General features: G+C 43.9%; 1 protein-coding gene across 1 annotated transcript in view; it reads left to right on the top strand.

Moving 5' to 3' along the window:
* LOC139549429 (calsyntenin-2-like) overlaps nucleotides 1–23,059 on the top strand; it is a 668,250-nt gene that overhangs the window by 563,086 nt on the left and 82,105 nt on the right. The window contains exons 6-8 of the mRNA XM_071359924.1: nucleotides 787–972; nucleotides 4,079–4,336; nucleotides 4,586–4,707. Coding sequence (XP_071216025.1) covers nucleotides 787–972; nucleotides 4,079–4,336; nucleotides 4,586–4,707 — 566 coding nt within the window. The remainder of the gene's footprint in view (nucleotides 1–786; nucleotides 973–4,078; nucleotides 4,337–4,585; nucleotides 4,708–23,059) is intronic.

Here is a 23,059-nt window from a genome sequence, read left to right as displayed (position 1 = left end):
GTGTGTGTGTGTGTGTGTGTGTGTGTGAGAGAGAGAGAGAGAATTTGAGGAAGTGAACATGACAGATGTAACAGTCCAGAGGGAGCGATTAGCTGATTCCCTTCTTATCCAATCAGTGTTGCCTTCAGCTCAGGTTTATGTTCAGCTCTGCTTGCCTGGTTCTTTCTACCTGCCTCTCTCTGTCTGCCTGTTTCTCTTACACACACTGCTGAATAGACACTACGAATTCACACACATTAACACACACACACTATCACACACACATAGAAGTACAGTGTGTCTCAAAATACCCAAACTGAAAAACACACAAATACACACACACCATACTGTACACACAAAAGCATGCAGTAACCAAGGTGACTAGAAGACACACACTGAACTGTGAGAGAGATGGTCTGGTTGAACACTCTCTACATTTTATTCATGTCACAGTGATTTAGTGAGCCCAGTACTGTACAGTGGATAGCGCCATTGATTCACATTATTCAACATTTTATTGACCGCATAAAACTCTGAAATGGGCTGTCACATCTTTATGGAGGACCTACAAGGCAGGAATGGGCACAAGACCATGCATTGTGAAAATCACAAGGAAATCTGGAGAAACGAGTAGAAGTTAACATAATCTGAAACAAGAATAAGTCAGGGCTTCAGACAATGCTGTTGTCACCTGTTGTTCTGCTCAAAGGACCACATATTCACACCCCAAGATCGCTCTCATTCTCTCTCTCTCATACACACACACACTCCCCCATTCCTAACAATTGTGTATTGTGTCTTTCCTAGACTGGGACAAAAGAGTGGACTATGAGCCAGGCACAGGCAGCAAACAGCTGTTTCCCAAGATGAATCTGGAGACGTGTGGAGGGCTTCTCTCCTCAGTGAGGACCACGGTAGAGCTACAGACCAGCCATATTGGGAAGGGCTGCGACCGGGAGACATACTCTGAGAAGTCCCTGCAGAAACTCTGTGGTACGTACCTCATGGGATACATACACTCCATAGCCAAAAGTATGTGGACACCTGCTTGTCGAAGTTCTCATTCTAAAAACATGGGATTAATATGTAGTTGGTCCCTCCTTTGCTGCTATAACAGCCTTCACTCATCTGGGAGTCGGCATTTCAATTAATCCCAAAGGTGTTCGATGGTGTTGAGGTCAGGGCTCTGTGCAGGCCAGATGAGTTCTTCCACACCGATCTCGACAAACCATTTCTGTATGGACCTCGCTTTGTGCACGGGGGCATTGTCATGCTGAAACAGGAAAGGGCCTTCTCCAAACTGTTACCACAACGTTGGAAGCACAGAATCCTCTAGAATGTCATTGTATGTTGTGGCGTTAAGATTTCCCTTCACTGGAACCAAGGGGCCTAGCCCAGACCATGAAAAACAGCCCCAGACCATTATTCCTCCTCCACCTAACTTTACAGTTGGCACTGTGCATTGGGGCATGTAGTGTTCTCCTGGTGAAGTGTGATTCATCATTCTAGAGAACGCGTTTCCACTGCTCCAGTGTCCATGGCGGGGAACTTTACACCACTCCAGCATTGTGCATGGTGACATTAAGCTTGTGTGCGGCTGCTCGGCCATGGAAACCATTGGTGGAAAAAGTACTGTATCGTCATACTTGAGTAAAACTAAAGATACCTTAATAGAAAATAACTCAAGTAAAAGTTGAAAGTCACCCAGTAAAATTCTACTTGAGTAAAAAAAAGTATTTGATTTTAAATATACTTAAGTATCAAAAGTAAATGTAATTTTTAAGATATACTTAAGTATCAAAAGTAAAAGTATAAATAATAAAAAATTCCTTATATTAAGCAAACCAGACAGCACCATTTTCTTGTTTAAAATAAAAAATTATAGCCAGGGGCACACTCCCAACACTCAGCATAATTTACAAACAAAGTATATTATTTTCTTTAGGAATGTAGTGAAGTAGAAGTAAAAGTAAAAAAATATATATAAATAGTAAAGTAAAGTACAGATACCCCAAAAAACGACTTAAGTTGCACTTTAAAGTATTTTTACTTAAGTACTTTACACCACTGATGGAAACCCATTTCATGAAGCTCCCGACGAACAGTTCTTGTGCTGACGTAGCTTCCAGAGGCAGTTTGGAGCTCGTAGTGAATGTTGCAACCGAGGACAGATGATTTTTACGAGCTACGTGCATCAGCACTCTGCGGGCCCGTTCTGTGAGCTTGTGTGCCCTAGCACTTTGCGGCTGAGCTGTTGCTGCTCCTAGACGTTTCCACTTCAAAATTACAGCACATACAGTTGACCGGGGCAGCTCTAGCAGGGCAGAAATTTGACGAACTGATTTGTTGGAAAGGTGGCATCCTATGATGGTGCCACATTGAAAGTCCCTGAGTTCTTCAGTAAGGCCACTCTACTGCCAATGTTTGTCTATGGGGATTGCATGGCTGTGTGGGTGATGTTATACACCTGTCATCAACGGGTTTGGCTGAAATAGTCAAATCCACTCATTTGAAGCGGTGTCCACAACCTTCTGTATAGTGTATTCCTCTATAAATGGCCATAGGTTAGTCGAAGCATTTCACTTGATTTACAATTACATATTCGTTGCATAACAGAACAGAGCCACTCCAAAAATCATCAGACTGTAGAGAACTTAATAAAAACCCCAGTTAAACTCCCCAGACCAGGTCTTCTTTCTCTTGTCTGTTGGTAAAGCTGTGTTAAATGAAGGTAGCAGAATGCAGACCTTAAGCTCTGCTGCTGTTAATGACGTGACAGAGCGAAAGTATTAGCTGCTTGAGCTAGCTGTCTCCTCAGTGAAGAGCCTGTCTACACCTCCGTGTTTGTGCAGAGAACATGACAGAGAAACATCAGCTCTCACGCTTTCACTCTGCACACAGCGAGGAATGGTGGTGGTGGGGGGTGGAGGGAGTCATCGTCAGACCCTTATCTGAATGGATAACTCCCTCCCTCCCCCTCTCCCTCCCAGTTCTCTCTGTATGCATGGTTTACCGCTAAAGAGCCTTTTCAAAGCCTCCCATAATCATTATCTGATACCAAATAGAATACATTGTAATTGCTTTTTTAAAGCACAATCAATTTGAGATAATGTACAAAGACATCTGCAAACAGAATTGTGGGCGGTGGCGGTGGTGACGGCGGTGGCAGGGCACCGCACATCTATTTACTCCCAGAATCGAATCACTGCAAGTCAAACCTCTACACAGCCATGAACAGCAGTCGTGGAGAAACAGACTTTAAAGACAGGCAGGGGGGAAAAAAACATGAATTAATACTCTAATGTCCTGTTATTAGTATAAAATGAACAGATGCATGTTTCAATTGTCTGTCTGGATGGAGAGATATAGCAGACCATCACTGTGTGTGTGTGTGTGTGTGTGTGTGTGTGTGTGTGTGTGTGTGTGTGTGTGTGAGAGAGAGAGAGAGAGAGAGAGAGAGAGAGAGAGAGAGAGAGAGAGAGAGAGAGAGAGAGAGAGAGAGAGAGAGAGAGAGAGAGAGAGAGAGAGAGAGAGAGAGAGAGAGAGAGAGAGAGAGAGAGAGAGAGAGAGAGAGAGAGAGAGAGAGAGAGAGAGAGAGAGAGAGAGAGAGGATAAATTGATTTAACGGGAGTTCTGACTGATCGGTTTTTATTTTCCTGTGAAAGGATCAAAAAACAGTCTCTCCTTCTCTGTGATAGCTTGTCTGATTGGCTGTGTGGGGAATTATCACTCGTTAAAAACACAGAACATGAAATGAATTGCAGCCATCCCTTCTTTCTTTGCTTTACTATGGTGTTCTGTAGGTTTCTTAGTGTCCATGGTGGAAGATAAAGCAGTATGTACTGTAGGCATGGCATGGCCATTTCTTATGATGTCTTTCATCCACTCCTACCTCTGAAAGTCTGTTTAATTTGTCACAAATCAATACTCACATCCACTCTCAATCTCTGAACATCGATTTATACATTAAGCCTGGGCGTTTGGCATATTCACAAGTGATCATAGCCAAGGTCAGTCTGAACCATCTGTATATCTGTGTTGATTTCTATTTCTTTGCTGTTGGGCTTCCCTATCTGTTCCCGTGGCAACAATTACCCAGGGGCCTCGTCGGGCAGCACAGACCTTCTCCCCGCCCCCAGCGCCTCCACCAATTGGACGGCGTCCCTGGTGACGGACAGTGAGCGAGACAGCGACCTCATCTTCCGGTTTGACGGGCGGCAAGCGGCGAAGATTCCGGACCAGGTGGTACCACAGAACCTGACTGATCAGTTCACCGTCGCCACGTGGATGAAGCATGGACCCAATCCTGGACTGAGGGCGGAGAAAGAGACCCTGCTCTGCAACTCTGATAAAACAGGTTGGAAGAGGGGAAGGAAGTTGGGAGGGAAGAGAGAGGTGTGGCTGGGAGAGAAGTAAAGTGGGTAGGGCTGTGTGGAGAGGGGCGGGAACATTGAATGGATGTGTTCTAATGGTGGTAGGTGTGACCTATCGATAAGGGGTGTGGTCTACTGCCAAGAATGGGTTTATGTTAAATCAAAGGTTGTGGTAATTTAAGGGAAGCTGTGTTACATTGACGTGCGCTTCTCTTTCCTCATCCCCTCTTCAGAGATGAACAGACACCACTACTCCCTTTACGTCCATAACTGTCGTCTGGTCTTCCTGCTCCGGAGAGACTTCATCCAGGTGGACACCTTCAGACCTGCAGAGTTCCACTGGAAACTGGATCAGGTAGGCTATACAGTAGGCTGTGTCCATCCATGATATTAATTTGTAATGGACTGTACCACTAAAGAGGGACAACTTGTCCTTACGAGTGTGCCGTCTATGAAACATGATGTGATGTTCAGATGGCCTGAACTGACCACAGCACCTAAAGTCCTTCATACCAGAACCTCTCTAACAGCCTCGATACACAGAGCAGTTGAGACCGTTTTAGACCTAGACATATGAAGACCATCTATATATAGAAAAGATTTCCTTCACAAGTCTGTGTGTGTGTGTGTGTGTGTGTGTGTGTGTGTGTGTGTGTGTGTGTGTGTGTGTGTGTGTGTGTGTGTGTGTGTGTGTGTGTGTGTGTGTGTGTGTGTGTGTGTGTGTGTGTGTGTGTGTGTGTGTGTGTGTGTGTGTGTGTGTGTGTGTGTGTGTGTGTGTGTGTGTGTGTGTGTGTGTTTCCTCTGGGGATGAACAGGAGATGGCGGTGAGGATATGTTTGTCTGGAGACACTGACTCTTGGCCAAGCCTAGCGGGCTGACGTGTGTGTGTGTCCATGTACAGTATGTGGGTGTGTGACAGCAGCAGCTCCCTCTCGCCAGAGGAGGTGAGTCTGTCTCAAGGTCGGCCAGGTCACCCTAACTGTCAGTCTCCAGACCCTGAACGCAGCTCTCTGTTTGCACAAAATAGACGTGCAGCTGAGGCCGGGTCGGTGAGAGGCAGAGTGCGGGGGCTGCTGGGTAATTTGAGGACAGATCACTGGCTGTGATTGGAGGAAGGACAGGGGGTCAGAGCATGACCTTGTGACCGAGGTTGACCTCTTGTGAGTCACCGTCTGAAGAAGTTCTGTAACATTCCGGAACAGATCACAGTTAGACAAGGCAGCCTCTCTCTCCACATCTCTCTGGAGTCATCTAGTTACTCTTCTTGTGTCTATTTCCTGCTCCTTTGTGCCCAGTTCTGTGAATTGTAATTTTAATTTGCATGTAAGTCTTGAATTGACTGGAATTGAAATGGAATTGACCCCAAATCTGACTGTGGCAAGAGTTTTTAAAGGAAAGATTACACATTCTGGGATTGGAGGGTAGATAAAACATACTTTCCCTACTGAATTACATGTTTATAGGCTAAAAACTACTCAAACTCCAAGAGAATAGATTACTTCATTGACAGAACTTTGGAGGTAACCATTTCAGAGAGCTGTAAAATCAAGGCAACACTGAATCAACATCTCATTTGAGTCAGTTAAGTAGCTAAACTGTTTAGACAGATTGAAGCAGAGAGTCCATGCCTTCTCCTAAATTATCAACCATCATTTTCTCTCTCTCTCTCTCTCTCTCTCTCTCTCTCTCTCTCTCTCTCTCTCTCTCTCTCTCCCTCTCTCCCTCTCTCTCTCTCTCTCTCTCTCTCTCTCTCTCTCTCTCTCTCTCTCTCTCTCTCTCTCTCTCTCTCTCTCTCAATTCAATTCAATTCAATTCAATTCAAGGGGCTTTATTGGCATGGGAAACATGTGTTAACATTGCCAAAGCAAGTGAGGTAGATAATATACAAAAGTGAAATAAACAATAAAAATTAACAGTAAACATTACACATACAGAAGTTTCAAAACAATAAAGACATTACAAATGTCATATTATATATATACAGTGTTGTAACAATGTACAAATGGTTAAAGCACACAAGTTAAAATAAATAAACATAAATATGGGTTGTATTTACAATGGTGTTTGTTCTTCACTGGTTGCCCTTTTCTTGTGGCAACAGGTCACAAATCTTGCTGCTGTGATGGCACACTGTGGAATTTCACCCAGTAGATATGGGAGTTTATCAAAATTGGATTTGTTTTCGAATTCTTTGTGGATCTGTGTAATCTGAGGGAAATATGTGTCTCTAATATGGTCATACATTGGGCAGGAGGTTAGGAAGTGCAGCTCAGTTTCCACCTCATTTTGTGGGCAGTGGGCACATAGCCTGTCTTCTCTTGAGAGCCATGTCTGCCTACGGCGGCCTTTCTCAATAGCAAGGCTATGCTCACTGAGTCTGTACATAGTCAAAGCTTTCCTTAAGTTTGGGTCAGTCACAGTGGTCAGGTATTCTGCCACTGTGTACTCTCTGTTTAGGGCCAAATAGCATTCTAGTTTGCTCTGTTTTTTTGTTAATTCTTTCCAATGTGTCAAGTAATTATCTTTTTTTTTTCTCATGATTTGGTTGGGTCTAATTGTGCTGTTGTCCTGGGGCTCTGTGGGGTGTGTTTGTGTTTGTGAACAGAGCCCTAGGACCAGCTTGCTTAGGGGACTCTTCTCCAGGTTCATCTCTCTGTAGGTGATGGCTTTGTTATGGAAGGTTTGGGAATCGCTTCCTTTTAGGTGGTTGTAGAATTTAACTTTTACTGCCTCAGAAACCCGGATCCGGGAGCACCCCCCACCCCCCACACACTGATTAGCATAGATAGCATAGCTTCAGAAGTAGATAGTAGCATCTAAATATCATTAAATCACAAGTCCAAGACACCAGATGAAAGATACAGATCTTGTGAATAAAGCCACCATTTCAGATTTTTAAAATGTTTTACAGGGAAGACAAAATATGTAAATCTATTAGCTAAACACGTTAGCAAAATACACCACTATTCTAACTCCATCAGTTTCTTACTCCTTCAGGTGCTATCACCAATTCGGCTCAACTAAGATATTGATAGCCAATAACCTATAAAAAAAACCATCAGATGACAGTCTGATAACATATTCATGGTATAGGATAGTTTTTGTTAGAAAAAAGTGCATATTTCAGGTAGAAATCACAGTTTACAATTGCACCGACCATCACAAATCCACTAGAATTACTAGATAGAGCAACGTGTATGACCAATTTACTCATCATAAAACATTTCATAAGAATAGACAAAGCATAGCAATGGAAAGACCCAGATCTTGTGATTCCAGACAATATTTCAGATTTTCTAAGCGTTTTACAGCGAAAACACAATAAATCGATAAGTTAGCATACCACATGTGAAAACGTTACCAGAGCATCGATTCCAGGCAAAGAGCGCTATAACGTAATCACCGCCAAAAGATATTAATTTTTTCACTAACCTTCTCAGAATTCTTCCGATGACACTCCTGTAACATCATTTTACAACATACATATACAGTTTGTTCGAAAAGGTGCATATTTAGCCATACAAAACCGTGGTTACACAATGAAAATACTAGGAAATCAAGCCTCAATATGTCTGACGTCATCTATCAGAGTGATCTAGTTTAATTAAAAGCTAATCATATACTTGACTAAAAAATACAGGGTTGACAGGAATCGAAAGACAAATTAGTTCTTAATGCAACCGCTGATTTACATTTTTAAAATTATCCTTACTTTTCAATACAGGGTTGGCCAAGTGAAGCTATACCAAACAAAATGGCGATGTATGCGTTTAAAATATTTCGACAGAAACACGGTTTATCATATTAAATATTGCTTACTTTGAGCTGATCTTCCATCATATTCTTGGGCAATGTATCCTTTCTATGTTATAAACGTCTTTTGGTCGATAGATGTCCTCTGTCCTTCGAAATGTCCATCACCAACGACCGACACCCTAAAGCGTGTCCAAACTTTCAGAGTGCACGACAAAGAAATTCCTCAAAATCGCACTAAACGGATATAAATTGATATAAAACGGTTAAAATTCACTACATTATGATGTTTTTAACAACTATAACGACTGAAAACATGACCGGAGAAATACTGCTGGTTAGAAAACGATTTGGAACGAGGCAGGTCCGATGGCCTTCACGCTTGAGGCGCACGTTGAGAAAGAGGGGTCTCTGTACATTTTTGTCATTTATAATGGCTGTGAACGTCCCATAGACTTCATTGAAAACGTGATGACGTACAGACACCCAGAGGAAGACGTAGGTAGTGTCGGTTTCTTCATAGCATTCACTGTGGCCTTATAAACAGACCCCAGATCAGAGGTAAAAATTTCTGAAATCTGAACCCTGTCATGAAAAGTGCTGTAGAAATTGTTCTGTACCACTCAGAGACAAAATTTCAACTCCTATAGAAACTATAGACTGTTTTCTATCCAATAATAACAATAATATGCATATTGTACGATCAAGAATTGAGTACGAGGCAGTTTAATTTGGAAATGTAAAAAAAAAAATAATGCTAACAGCTCCCCCTATTGACAAAAGGTTAACGGCTCTTTTCTGGATTTTGATAATTAGTGGGTATCGGCCTAATTCTGCTCTGCATGCATTATTTGGTGTTCTACGTTGTACACGGAGGATATTTTTGCAGAATTCTGCATGCAGAGTCTCAATTTGGTGTTTGTCCCATTTTGTGAAATCTTGGTTGGTGAGCGGACCCCAGACCTCACAACCATAAAGGGCAATAGGCTCTATGACTGATTCAAGTATTTTTAGCCAGATCCTAATTGGTATGTTGAAATTTATGTTCCTTTTGATGGCATAGAATGCCCTTCTTGCCTTGTCTCTCAGATCGTTCACAGCTTTGTGGAAGTTACCTGTGGTGCTGATGTTTAGGCCAAGGTATGTATAGTTTTTTGTGTGCTCTAGGGCAACGGTGTCTAGATGGAATTTGTGGTCCTGGCGACTGGACCTTTTTTGGAACACCATTATTTTGGTCTTACTGAGATTTACTGTCAGGGCCCAGGTCTGACAGAATCTGTGCAGAAGATCTAGGTGCTGCTGTAGGCCGTCCTTGGTTGGTGACAGAAGCACCAGATCATCAGCAAACAGTAGACATTTGACTTCGGATTCTAGTAGGGTGAGGCCAGGTGCTGCAGACTGTTCTAATGCCCTCGCCAATTCGTTGATATATATGTTGAAGAGGATGGGGCTTAAGCTGCATCCCTGTCTCACCCCACGACCCTGTGTGAAGAAATGTGTGTGTTTTTTGCCAATTTTAACCGCACACTTGTTGTTTGTGTACATGGATTTTATAATGTCGTATGTTTTTCCCCCAACACCACTTTCCATAAATTTGTATAGCAGACCCTCATGCCAAATTGAGTCGAAGGCTTTTTTGAAGTCAACAAAGCATGAGAAGACTTTGCCTTTGTTTTGGTTTGTTTGGTTGTCAATTAGGGTGTGTAGGGTGAATACATGGTCTGTTGTACGGTAATTTGGTAAAAAGCCAATTTTACATTTGCTCAGTACATTGTTTTCATTGAGGAAATGTACGAGTCTGCTGTTATTGATAATGCAGAGTATTTTGCCAAGGTTACTGTTGACGCATATTCCATGGTAGTTATTGGGGTCAAATTTGTCTCCACTTTTGTGGATTGGGGTGATCAGTCCTTGGTTCCAAATATTGGGGAAGATGCCAGAGCTAAGGACGATGTTAAAGAGTTTTAGTATAGCCAATTGGAATTTGTTGTCTGTATATTTGATCATTTCATTAAGGATACCATCAACACCACAGGCCTTTTTGGGTTGGAGGGTTTTTATTTTGTCCTGTAACTCGTTCAAGGTAATTGGAGAATCCAGTGGGTTCTGGTAGTCTTTAATAGTTGATTCTAGGATTTGTATTTGATCATGTATATGTTTTTGCTCTTTATTCTTTGTTATAGAGCCAAAAAGATTGGAGAAGTGGTTTACCCATACATCTCCATTTTGGATAGATAATTCTTCGTGTTGTTGTTTGTTTAGTGTTTTCCAATTTTCCCAGAAGTGGTTAGAGTCTATGGATTCTTCAATTACATTGAGCTGATTTCTGACGTGCTGTTCCTTCTTTTTCCGTAGTGTATTTCTGTATTGTTTTAGTGATTCACCATAGTGAAGGCGTAGACTCAGCTTTTCCGGGTCTCTATGTTTTTGGTTGGACAGGTTTCTCAATTTATTTCTTAGATTTTTGCATTCTTCATCAAACCATTTGTCATTGTTGTTCATTTTCTTCGGTTTTCTATTTGAGATTTTTAGATTTGATAGGGAAGCTGAGAGGTCAAATATACTGTTAAGATTTTCTACTGCCAAGTTTACACGTTCACTATTGCAGTGGAACATTTTACCCAGGAAGTTGTCTAAAAGGGATTGAATTTGCTGTTGTCTAATTGTTTTTTGGTAGGTTTCCAAACTGCATTCCTTCCATCTATAGCATTTCTTAATGTTACTCAGTGATTGACATTGCTCTGTTCAAGTAGACTGTGATTTTGCTGTGGTCTGATAGGGGTGTCAGTGGGCTGACTGTGAACGCTCTGAGAGACTCTGGGTTGAGGTCAGTGATAAAGTAGTCTACAGTGCTACTGCCAAGAGATGAGCTATAGGTGAACCTACCATAGGAGTCCCCTCGAAGCCTACCATTGACTATGTACATACCCAGCGTGCGACAGAGCTGCAGGAGTTGTGACCCGTTTTTGTTGGTTATGTTGTCATAGTTGTGCCTAGGGGGGCATATGGGGGAGGGAATGCTGTCACCTGCAGGCAGGTGTTTGTCCCCCTGTGTGCTGAGGGTGTCAGGTTCTTGTCCAGTTCTGGCATTTAGGTCGCCACAGACTAATACATGTCCCTGGGCCTGGAAATGATTGATTTCCTCCTTCAGGATGGAGAAGCTGTCTTCATTAAAGTATGGGGATTCTAGTGGGGGGATATAGGTAGCACACAGGAGGACATTTTTCTCTGTTAAGATCATTTCCTTTTGAATTTCTAGCCAAATGTAAAATGTTCCTGTTTTGATTAATTTAATGGAGTGAGTTAGGTCTGCTCTATACCAAATTAGCATTCCCCCTGAGTCCCTTCCCTGTTTCACACCTGGTAGTTTGGTGGATGGGACTACCAGCTCTCTGTAACCTAGAGGGCAACCAGTGGGTCCGTCTCCTCTGTACCAGGTTTCTTGCAGGATGACAATGTCTGCATTACCGATTTCTTTGGTGAAGTCCGGGTTCCTGCTCTTTAGGCCAAAGGCAGATGACCTCAGGCCTTGGATATTCCAGGATGATATAGTGAAGGCTTTTTGTTCCATAAAGTGTCCAATGTTGTTGGCCGTGTGGTTTGGCCTCAGGCCAGTAAGTGTGAGCAGAGCCTGCTGAGCATCTGGTACATGCCGTTGGCTTGGGCGAGTGTAAGAGTGGGGGTTGGGCCTGTTTGCCCGCTCACTACCTGGGCGTATGTGTGACTTCCATGTTGATGCCCTCTTTGCGGGGGTGGGGTGCATGGGGTGGGCAGGAGTGGCATAGGTCTGATCTGAGGGGGCCTAAATTGGGTGTGGGCATGGTTGATGTGGGGGGGTGTTGATTGGTTGGGGTGGGGGTGTGTCTGGGGGTGCTGTGGTCTGGATGTAAGTCCTCTTGGCGTGGGTCCTCTATGTGTAGGTCCAGGGGGGGGTCCTGAAGGTCTTGGAGGGTGTCTCGCTGGTCTGGGTGGGGTGTCTATTGATCTGTTGCTCCTGTGTGAAGTGTTGGGGCTGCGTTTGAGAGCGATGTCCTTTAGAGTCCGGGCAAAGGTGGGCACTGCTGCCTTGTAGAGGTGGACCTGGTCATAGAGGCTGTTCAAGTCCAGGGTGGAGTGGTGGGCCAGAAAAACATTTGGTTTTGAGGCACAGTCATGGGAAATGCTTGCGTTTACCCGCTGTATTGTAGCACTGGTAGTGTTAACTAGTAGTGTTAACAGGTAGTATTAACAGGTAGTGTTAATTAACTGGTAGTGTTAACTGGTAGTGTTAACTGGTAGTGTTAACTGGTAGTGTTAACAGGTAGTATTAACTGGTAGTGTTAACAGGTAGTATTAACAGGTAGTGTTAATTAACTGGTAGTGTTAACTGGTAGTGTTAACAGGTAGTGTTAACTGGTGGTGTTAACTGGTAGTGTTAACAGGTAGTATTAACAGGTAGTGTTAATTAACTGGTAGTGTTAACTGGTAGTGTTAACAGGTAGTATTAACAGGTAGTGTTAACTGGTAGTGTTAACAGGTAGTGTTAACAGGTAGTGTTAACTGGTAGTGTTAACTGGTAGTGTTAACAGGTAGTGTTAACTGGTAGTGTTAACTGGTAGTATTAACAGGTAGTGTTAATTAACTGGTAGTGTTAACTGGTAGTGTTAACAGGTAGTATTAACAGGTAGTGTTAATTAACTGGTAGTGTTAACTGGTAGTGTTAACTGGTAGTGTTAACAGGTAGTATTAACTGGTAGTGTTAACAGGTAGTATTAACAGGTAGTGTTAATTAACTGGTAGTGTTAACTGGTAGTGTTAACTGGTAGTGTTAACTGGTAGTGTTAACAGGTAGTGTTAACTGGTAGTGTTAACTGGTAGTGTTAACTGGTAGTGTTAACAGGTAGTATTAACAGGTAGTGTTAATTAACTGGTAGTGTTAACTGGTAGTGTTAACTGGTAGTGTTAACTGGTAGTATTAACAGGTAGTGTTAACTGGTAGTGTTAACAGGTAGTGTTAACAGGTAGTGTTAACTGGTAGTGTTAACTGGTAGTGTTAACAGGTAGTGTTAACTGGTAGTGTTAACAGGTAGTATTAACAGGTAGTGTTAATTAACTGGTAGTGTTAACTGGTAGTGTTAACTGGTACTGTTAACTGATAGTGTTAACAGGTAGTATCAACAGGTAGTATTAACAGGTAGTGTTAACAGGTAGTGTTAACTGGTAGTGTTAACTGGTAGTGTTAACAGGTAGTGTTAACAGGTAGTGTTAACTGGTAGTGTTAACTGGTAGTGTTAGCTGGTAGTGTTAGCTGGTAGTGTTAGCTGGTAGTGTTAACTGGTAGTGTTATCAGGTAGTGTTAACAGGTAGTATTAACAGGTAGTGTTAACAGGTAGTGTTAACAGGTAGTGTTAATTAACTGGTATTGTTAACTGGTAGTGTTAACTGGTAGTGTTAACTGGTAGTGTTAACAGGTTGTGTTAACAGGTAGTGTTAACTGGTAGTGTTAACTAGTAGTGTTAACAGGTAGTATTAACTGGTAGTGTTAACAGGTAGTATTAACAGGTAGTGTTAATTAACTGGTAGTGTTAACTGGTAGTGTTAACTGGTAGTGTTAACTGGTAGTGTTAACAGGTAGTGTTAACTGGTAGTGTTAACTGGTAGTGTTAACAGGTAGTATTAACAAGTAGTGTTAATTAACTGGTAGTGTTAACTGGTAGTGTTAACTGGTAGTGTTAACAGGTAGTATTAACAGGTAGTGTTAACTGGTCGTGTTAACAGGTAGTGTTAACAGGTAGTGTTAACTGGTAGTGTTAACTGGTAGTGTTAACAGGTAGTGTTAACCTGTACTTTAGCCCAAATATAAACTGTTGGGAAGAGAGAACCTCTCCCAGAGCTGAGAACCAGCTAGTGATCAGGTCAATCATCCCGACCAACCTGGGACACTGTAAGAACAGATGTGCCAGAGTTTCACTCAGCACAGAATGGACTCCCTTCCCCAACAGTAGGATCCAGATGTACCAGATGCATATTGGTGGCTATGGCTCCATGTACTATCCTCCATTGGAGATCAGCTGTCCTCTTTTCAATAGGCAGTTTGTATAAAGACCACCAACAGCCTTTTGGGGAGACACCTGGACCAAACACCTCGTCGGTTTTACCCCTTCCAGGGAAGACGCACAGGACACTTTTACCCAGATTTTGTACATGGCCTTCTTTCATGGCCTTCTTTCCCACCGCCTTGAACTCCCCCAGGTCCGGGGTATGGAAGGAAAGCAGCATCCCCACGTCCTCCTCTAATGCCCCCGCCTCAGCACTAACATTCAGCGCAGGGAACACATAATCCAGACTCTCCGTCCACCGATCAGAATTGGAACTATCAGTCACATACTGCCGATGAAGTACTGGCAGGTTATTACAGACCTCATCTACGACCTTCCTCAGTAGGCGAGAAGATCAGATCCCCGCTCTTTCTCCCAGCTCCTCCAACGATCTGCTCCTACTCCGCATCAGATGACCCAGCTTAGTGCACCCCACACCTAACAGGCATGAATGCAGGCTGGCTGAACCCACAGCAAGGGACTGGATGGCAGTGTTGTAAAAAAGAGGCTCTTCAAAAAGCCACATCCCTAGTGGTGTGCCGGCCTTACGGGACATGTTGAAAACTCTCCAAGCCTGTTTAACAGACTCATTGAATGGAGTCAATGCATCTCCTCCCCGTGGACTGCACCAGATTTGCCTGTTCTTTCTGTGAGATGTTACCCCACTCTTCCACCAAGGCACCTGCAAGTTCCTGGATATTTCTGGGGGGAATGGCCCTAGCCCTCACCCTCCAATCCAGCAGGTCCCAGACGTGCTCAATAGGATTGAGATCCAGGCTCTTCGCTGGCCATGGCAGAACACTGACATTCCTGTCTTGCAGGAAATCACACACAGAACGAGCAGTATGGCTGGTGGCATTGTCATGCTGGAGGGTCATGTCAGGGTGAGCCTGCAGGAAGGGTACCACATGAGGGAGGAGGATGTATTCCCTGTAAAGCACAGTGTTGAGATTGCCTGCAATGACAACAAGCTCAGTCCGATGATGCTGTGACACATCGCCCCGGACCATGACGGACCCTCCATCTCCAAATCAATCCCGCTCCAGAGTACAGTAACGCTCATTCCTTCGACGATAAATGCGAATCCGACCATTACCCCTGGTGAGACAAAACCACGACTCATCAGTGAAGAGCACTTTTTGCCAGTCCTGTCTGGTCCAGCGACGGTGGGTTTGTGCCCATAGGCGACGTTGTCGCCAGTGATATCTGGTGAGGACCTGCCTTACAACAGGCCTACAAGCCCTCAGTCCAGCCTCTCTCAGTCTATTGCGGGCAGTCTGAACACTGATGGAGGGATTGTACATTCCTGGTGTAACTCGGGCAGTTGTTTTTGCCATCCTGTACCTGTCCCGCAGGTGTGATGTTCAGATGTACCGATCCTGTGCAGGTGTTGTTACACGTGGTCTGCCACTGCGAGGACAATCAGCTGTCCGTCCTGTCTCCCTGTAGCACTGTCTTAGGCGTCTCACAGTACAGACTTTGCAATTTATTGACCTGGCCACATCTGCAGTCCTCATGTCTCCTTGTAGCATGCTTAAGGCACATTCACACAGATGAGCAGTCAGTATAAAGGCCTCTTTAGTGTCCTAAGTTTTCATAACTGTGAATGAATTGCCTACAGCCCAAGCCCAAACAGCCCACACTAACCGTAAGCTGTTAGTGTCTTAACGAGCGTTCCACAGGTGCATGTTCATTAATTCTTTATGGTTCATTGAACAAGCATGGAAAACAGTGTTTAAACCCTTTACAATGAAGATCTGTGAAGTTATTTGGATTTTTAGAAATAGTCTTTGAAAGACAGGGTCCTGAAAAAGGGACATTTCTTTTTTTGCTGAGTTTAGATACCACAGTCACCCCTAAGCCTGAGGAAAACAAAATTGCCACCCCAGCACTGAAATTAGTACCATGACTGAGTATATGCTGCCCCTCCCACCACGTACCCCAGTCAACCTCATTAGCCTCATCACTATGTGTCTCCTGTAGAAAAACTGTATCAAGCCTTTTCTATTTTATTACTTCTAATACCCAAGCCCTCTTATTCCTGTCCCTTCCACCATTAATATTGAGATAACCTACCCTTAGTACCTCCATATAGAAAAGAGAAAGGAAAAGCAGAAGAAACCACAGAGAAACCAGACAAAGAGAAAAGAACACCCTATGAGGCATGATCATCAACATTGTTGTAATTTTCTCTTAACCTGACCACGTTTCCCACCACCTTTTGCTCAAGCAAAAACTCTTATTCTCACTCAACTGATCTAACCCCACCGTCTTCTGTAACATCACAGCTGACCTCACAAACTTATCAACATTTAAAAAATCTGCCTATTTGACAGATTTCCCAAAAGTCTGATCCAGGACCCCATTTACCTCCTCTAGATTGTAAATTGAGTTGTCACCAGAGAGAGATATCCATATCCATATCCATATCCTTCTCCTGATCCTCCTCAACTGAGGCCACAGACCCCTGACTCCTCTCTGCCACATGCTGAGCACTCCCCACTTGCACCCCATCACTCGTACCAGGCATGTAACGCTCTGGGTGTAGTGGGTGCGAAGTCAGGCGCAGGAAGCAGAGAGTTCAGTGGTAGTGCTAAAACGGCGAGCATAAGCCACCCCACAAAACACAGGGCGCACAGAAAACAAATGCCCCAAAACCGGGGACTGCAACAGTCCGGCAAAACCCACAAAACACGAAACACGTATACCTCAAACATGCACCCTAGTTACACAAACAATCCCGCACAACTAGCATGCGGGCCTGCTGGGTAATATAGCCCAACTAATTAACCAAACACAAAACAGGTGAAACCAATAAACAGAAAAGGGGAAAAAAGGATCAGTGGCAGCTAGAAGGCCGGTGACGACGACCGCCGAGCGCCACCCGAACAGGAAGGGGAGCCACCTTCATTAGGAATCTTGACAAGGCATCTCCTCCACTACCTGGGAGACTTGCCCCACCTGAACCCCCTCCTGTACCCAATTACTCGTACCAGGCATCTCCTCCTGTGCACCGGTCTATGGGACTCCCAATCACAGCCGGATGTGATGGAGCCTGGTTTTGAACCAGGTACTGCAGTGACACCTCTTGCACTGGGATGCAGTGTCTATGACCAGTGCGCCACTCGGGAGAATCTCCTCCACTACCTGGGAGACTAGCCCCACCTGAACCCCCTCCTGTACCCAATTACTCGTACCAGGCATCTCCTCCGCTACCTGGGAGACAAGCTCCGCATTAACCCCCTCCTGTACCCCATCACTCATACTGGGCATCTCCCCCCCAGTCTGAGGAAATGGCTCTCCAGATACGTCCTTACCTCCTACAACAATATTTTTCTGCTGCTTAACATTCCCTTCTGGTACAAGTTGCAACTCCGTGCCCTCAACACGGACAACTTGTTCCTCAGCAACAGGTGCTTGTGGCTGCTCTACCATTATCGGCTCACCTCTCCCTACATCAGTGGGCCCAGGCGTTACGAGGACCACCTGCGTCCCTCCCTCTGCCTTCTCCCTTTTCGGTCAAGCATGTCGCTTATGGCCAACATCCCCACACTCAAAATACTGTTGTCTACCCGTACTAGCATAAGCCATATACAGTCTGTTGTCATACTTGACTTTAAACGATAACTCCAAAGTCTGCTTCGGTGAGTCCAAAAACATAAATACCTGTCGCCGAAACAACATGACCTGTTTCGAAGCCAGGGGTTTGCAACCCACACGACAATCTTAATTGAACTGGCAAACTTACCAAACCACAATAACTCGCGCTCCAATAGCTCATTGGGAATAAACGGTGGTACATTCTAAATCGTTACCCTTTGTAAGGAGTGCGTACTGGTGGCAGAGAAGTCAGGCGCAGGAGAGCAAAGACTGTGTTACAATGGCACAGTTTAATAATAAAAATCACTGTGAACAGAAACATATACAATGGGACAAAACCCCTTTGCACGCCAGACATAACGTGCACATAACTTACAAATAAACAATTCCGGACAAGGACATGGGGGAAACAGAAGGCCAGACATAACGTGCACATAACTTACAAATAAACAATTCCGGACAAGGACATGGGAGAAACAGAAGGTTAAATACACAACATGTAATTATGGAATTGGAACCAGGTGTGTGGGAAGACAAGACAAAACAAATGGAAAATGAAAGGTGAATCGGCGATGGCTTGAAGGCCGGCGATGCCGACCGCCGAACGCCGCCCGAACAAGGAGAGGGACCGACTTCGGCGGAAGTCGTGACACCCTTGTTGACGGAGAAAAAAGTGGCGTAACTTGAATAAACATACCTTTAAGAAGTACGCCATTCTCAACCATCCAATCAACAAGATGCTTTTCTTTAAAAAACACCACCAACGCTTTATTAATCTGCGACGTGTAAGCAACATTTTCATATTCTACCTCCTCTCCTACGGCGACCAGAATCTCCTCCACAGTGACTTCAGTACTGAACTCCTGTTGCCACAATAAAAGGGCAACCAGTGAAGAACAAACACCATTGTAAATACAACCCATATTTATGCGTATTTATTTTCAACACTTACAACACTGTATATATACATAATATGACATTTGTGATGTCTTTATTCTTTTGAAACTTCTGTATTTGTAATGCTTACTGTTCTTTTTTATGAGAGAGAGAGAGAGAGAGAGAGAGAGAGAGAGAGAGAGAGAGAGAGAGAGAGAGAGAGAGAGAGAGAGAGAGAGAGAGAGACTGTTCATTGGGTTGAGGTGGAGGCATGTGTCAATATCTCTGACAATGTCTGTAGAGTATCTAACTAATAATAAGAAGGACGGATATATCTTAGGATCTATATATGGTCGCTTATATTGGGTGTAATGTTGAGTGTAATTCAAGTCCACTTCATTTCCTGTGTGACTGCTGTGTTCCATCCCTCTGTCTGTCTCTACTCTCCTATCTATCTCAACAGCCTATCATTATCTCTGGGACATTATGTATCGCTCATACAGGCCTCCTCCTCTGCTTCCTCCACATAATCACATTCTGTCCCTAACACACCCATTTATATAGAGGAGATGAAATCAGCATTTATTATACACATCATTCTCTACCTCTTACACTGGCTCAGTCTTTTCCACTCTATCTGTCTATTGCTTCCTTTTCTGGATGTAATCGCTCTCTTTTATGAGTAGCAGAAGTGCCTCTTAGTTGTGTGGAATGGTGTTGATGTGGTTACTAAATGACAGGGAGGTGGAGATATGTGTTCTATTAGCACTGCACATTGTGGAGAGAGGAAGAGAGGGGAAGAGAGGGGAAGAGAGATGAAGAGAGAGACGAAGAGAGAGGGAGAGAGAGGAAGAGAGATGAAGAGAGAGGGAGAGTGGAAGAGAGACGAAGAGAGAGGAAGAGAGAGGAATAGAGACGGAGAGAGACGTAGAAAGAGGGAGAGAGGGAGAGAGACGAAGAGAGACGAAGAGAGACGGAGAGAGAGGGAGAAAGGGAGAGAGAGGAAGAGAGAGGAAGAGAGATGAAGAGTGAGGGAGAGAGGGAGATGAAGAGAGAGGAAGAGAGACAAAGAGTGAGGGTGAGAGGGAGAGAGGGAGATGAAGAGAGATGAAGGAAGATGGAGAGAGGGAGAGAGACGGAGAGAGAGGGAGAGAGAAGAAGAGAGACGGAGAGAGAGGGAGAGAGACGAAGGGAGACGAAGGGAGATGAAGAGAGGGAGAGAGATGAAGTGAGAGAGACGAAGAGAGACGAAGAGAGTGGAAGAGAGTGGAAGAGAGAAGGAAGGAGGTAGGAATTGTGTGTGAAAGAGTGAGGGAGGACACAAAAGCAGGAAAGTTTTACTGTTCTAGAATCCTTCTCTCCCAAGCATCTAAAACTCCCATCCATCATACTCAGCCTTACCAAACAGGTGCCCTGAATAACTTTCTATTATTCACTCTTACTGAATATGTCTCCCACTCTCTCTCTCCCTACATATTTATCCACCTTTATTTTAATCTGGCTTTATCACTGGCCTAATAAGCCTCTGTCTCTATAGCATCGCTCCGGCTGTGCTCCCAGTCTCTGAGAAAAAGTAAGGCATAGTGTATATCTATGATATCTGGGTTAGATGTGTTCTATGTGGTGTGGATCTATGTTTTCTGGGTTAGATGTGTTCTTTGTGGTTACTGTGGATCTCTGATGTCTTGGTTAGATGTGTTCTTTGTGGTGTGGATCTATGTTGTCTGGGTTAGATGTGTTCTATGTGGTGTTGAGCTATGTTATCTGGGTTAGATGTGTTCTATGTGGTGTGGATCTATGTTGTCTGGGTTAGATGTGTACTATTTGGTGTGGATCTATGTTGTCTTGGTTAGATGTGTTCTATGTGGTGTGGATCTATGTTGTCTGGGTTAGATGTGTTCTTTGTGGTGTGGATCTATGTTGTCTGGGTTAGATGTGTTCTTTGTGGTGTTGATCTATGTTATCTGGGTTAGATGTGTTCTATGTGGTGTGGATCTATGTTGTCTGGGATAGATGTGTTCTTTGTGGTGTGGATCTATGTTGTCTGGGTTAGATGTGTTCTATGTGGTGTTGATCTATGTTATCTGGGTTAGATGTGTTCTATGTGGTTTGGATCTATGTTGTCTGGGTTAGATGTGTTCTATTTGGTGTGGATCTATGTTGTCTGGGTTAGATGTGTTCTATGTGGTGTGGATCTATGTTGTCTAGGTTAGATGTGTTCTATTTGGTGTGGATCTATGTTGTCTGGGTGTCACGCCCTGACCGTAGAGAGCTTTTTATGTCTCTACTTTTGTTTGATCAGGGTGTGATTTGGGTGGGCATTCTATGTTCATTTTCTATGTTTTGCATTTCTTTGTGTTTGGCCAGGTGTGGTTCTCAATCAGAGGCAGCTGTCTATTGTTGTCTCTGATTGAGAACCATACTTAGGTAGCTGTTTCCCACATGGTTTTTGTGGGTAGTTATTTTCTGTTTAGCTGTTTTGTTTGCCTGACAGAACTGTTCGCTTTCGTTCTCCTGTTTGTTGTTTTTGTTCGATTGGTTTTTTGGATTAAATCATGAACACTTTAAACGCTGCACCTTGGTCTCCTCTTCCTTCAGCCCACGAGAAGCGTGACACTGGGTTAGATGTGTTCTTCGTGGTTACTGTGGATCTATGTTGTCTGGGTTAGATGTGTTCTATGTGGTGTGGATCTATGTTGTCTGGGTTAGATGTGTTCTTCGTGGTTACTGTGGATCTATGTTGTCTGGGTTAGATGTGTTCTATGTGGTGTGGATCTATGTTGTCTGGGTTAGATGTGTTCTATGTGGTGTGGATCTATGTTGTCTGGGTTAGATGTGTTCTTCGTGGTTACTGTGGATCTATGTTGTCTGGGTTAGATGTGTTCTATGTGGTGTGGATCTATGTTGTCTGGGTTAGATGTGTTCTTCGTGGTTACTGTGGATCTATGTTGTCTGGGTTAGATGTGTTCTATGTGGTGTGGATCTATGTTGTCTGGGTTAGATGTGTTCTTCGTGGTTACTGTGGATCTATGTTGTCTGGGTTAGATGTGTTCTATGTGGTGTGGATCTATGTTGTCTGGGTTAGATGTGTTCTATGTGGTGTGGATCTATGTTGTCTGGGTTAGATGTGTTCTTCGTGGTTACTGTGGATCTATCTTGTCTGGGTTAGATGTGTTCTATGTGGTGTGGATCTATGTTGTCTGGGTTAGATGTGTTCTTCGTGGTTACTGTGGATCTATGTTGTCTGGGTTAGATGTGTTCTATGTGGTGTGGATCTATGTTGTCTGGGTTAGATGTGTTCTTCGTGGTTACTGTGGATCTATGTTGTCTGGGTTAGATGTGTTCTATGTGGTGTGGATCTATGTTGTCTGGATTAGATGTGTTCTTCGTGGTTACTGTGGATCTATGTTGTCTGGGTTAGATGTGTTCTATGTGGTGTGGATCTATGTTGTCTGGGTTAGATGTGTTCTTCGTGGTTACTGTGGATCTATGTTGTCTGGGTTAGATGTGTTCTATGTGGTGTGGATCTATGTTTTCTGGGTTAGATGTGTTCTTCGTGGTTACTGTGGATCTATGTTGTCTGGGTTAGATGTGTTCTATGTGGTGTGGATCTATGTTGTCTGGGTTAGATGTGTTCTATGTGGTGTGGATCTATGTTGTCTGGGTTAGATGTGTTCTTCGTGGTTACTGTGGATCTATGTTGTCTGGGTTAGATGTGTTCTATGTGGTGTGGATCTATGTTGTCTGGGTTAGATGTGTTCTATGTGGTGTGGATCTATGTTGTCTGGGTTAGATGTGTTCTATGTGGTGTGGATCTATGTTGTCTGGGTTAAATGTGTTCTTCATGGTTACTGTGGATCTATGTTGTCTGGGATGTACAGACTGAGACAGTCAGTCAGTTATTTCAGAATGGGCTTCAGAGTCTGGAATAAAGATCTATGGGATTGACCTGACTGCATAGCAGAAGGGAAAGAGGGGATAGAGAGAAGGGATGGGATGGAGGTGTTAGTCTTGCTTTGCGGTGGTGTGGTGAATTTGGCGTGGGGGCTGAGAGTGATACTCAAGGTTGAGGTAATGAACGTAAGGGATTGGGGTTTGAGGGTGGTGGTGTTTGATAGATGTAGCATGTCTGCAATTTGTTTTTCTGGGTTTTTCATGTCTGTGATTTGTTTTTTACTCCCCTATCTGGAGTAGTAGTGCAGGTCTGCATCCTCTTTCTCCCTCTCTCCCTCTCTCTCTCTCCCCCTCTCTCTCTCTCCCTTCACTCTGTATTTTGTTGAGCACAGGAGGGTAGAAACAAACCAATCAGTTCCAGCAGACACACAGTGACCTGGACCGTCTGCTATCTAGTGCCAGAACCACTGAACTGACAGAGCGAAGAGAACACATTCCCTCCGCCAA

The sequence above is a fragment of the Salvelinus alpinus genome, chromosome 22 (genome assembly GCF_045679555.1).
Source record: "Salvelinus alpinus chromosome 22, SLU_Salpinus.1, whole genome shotgun sequence".
In the NCBI taxonomy this organism is placed as follows: Eukaryota; Metazoa; Chordata; class Actinopteri; order Salmoniformes; family Salmonidae; genus Salvelinus; species Salvelinus alpinus.
The sequence above is the reverse complement of the archived record's forward strand: the minus strand, read 5'-3'. Positions and strand labels throughout refer to the sequence as shown.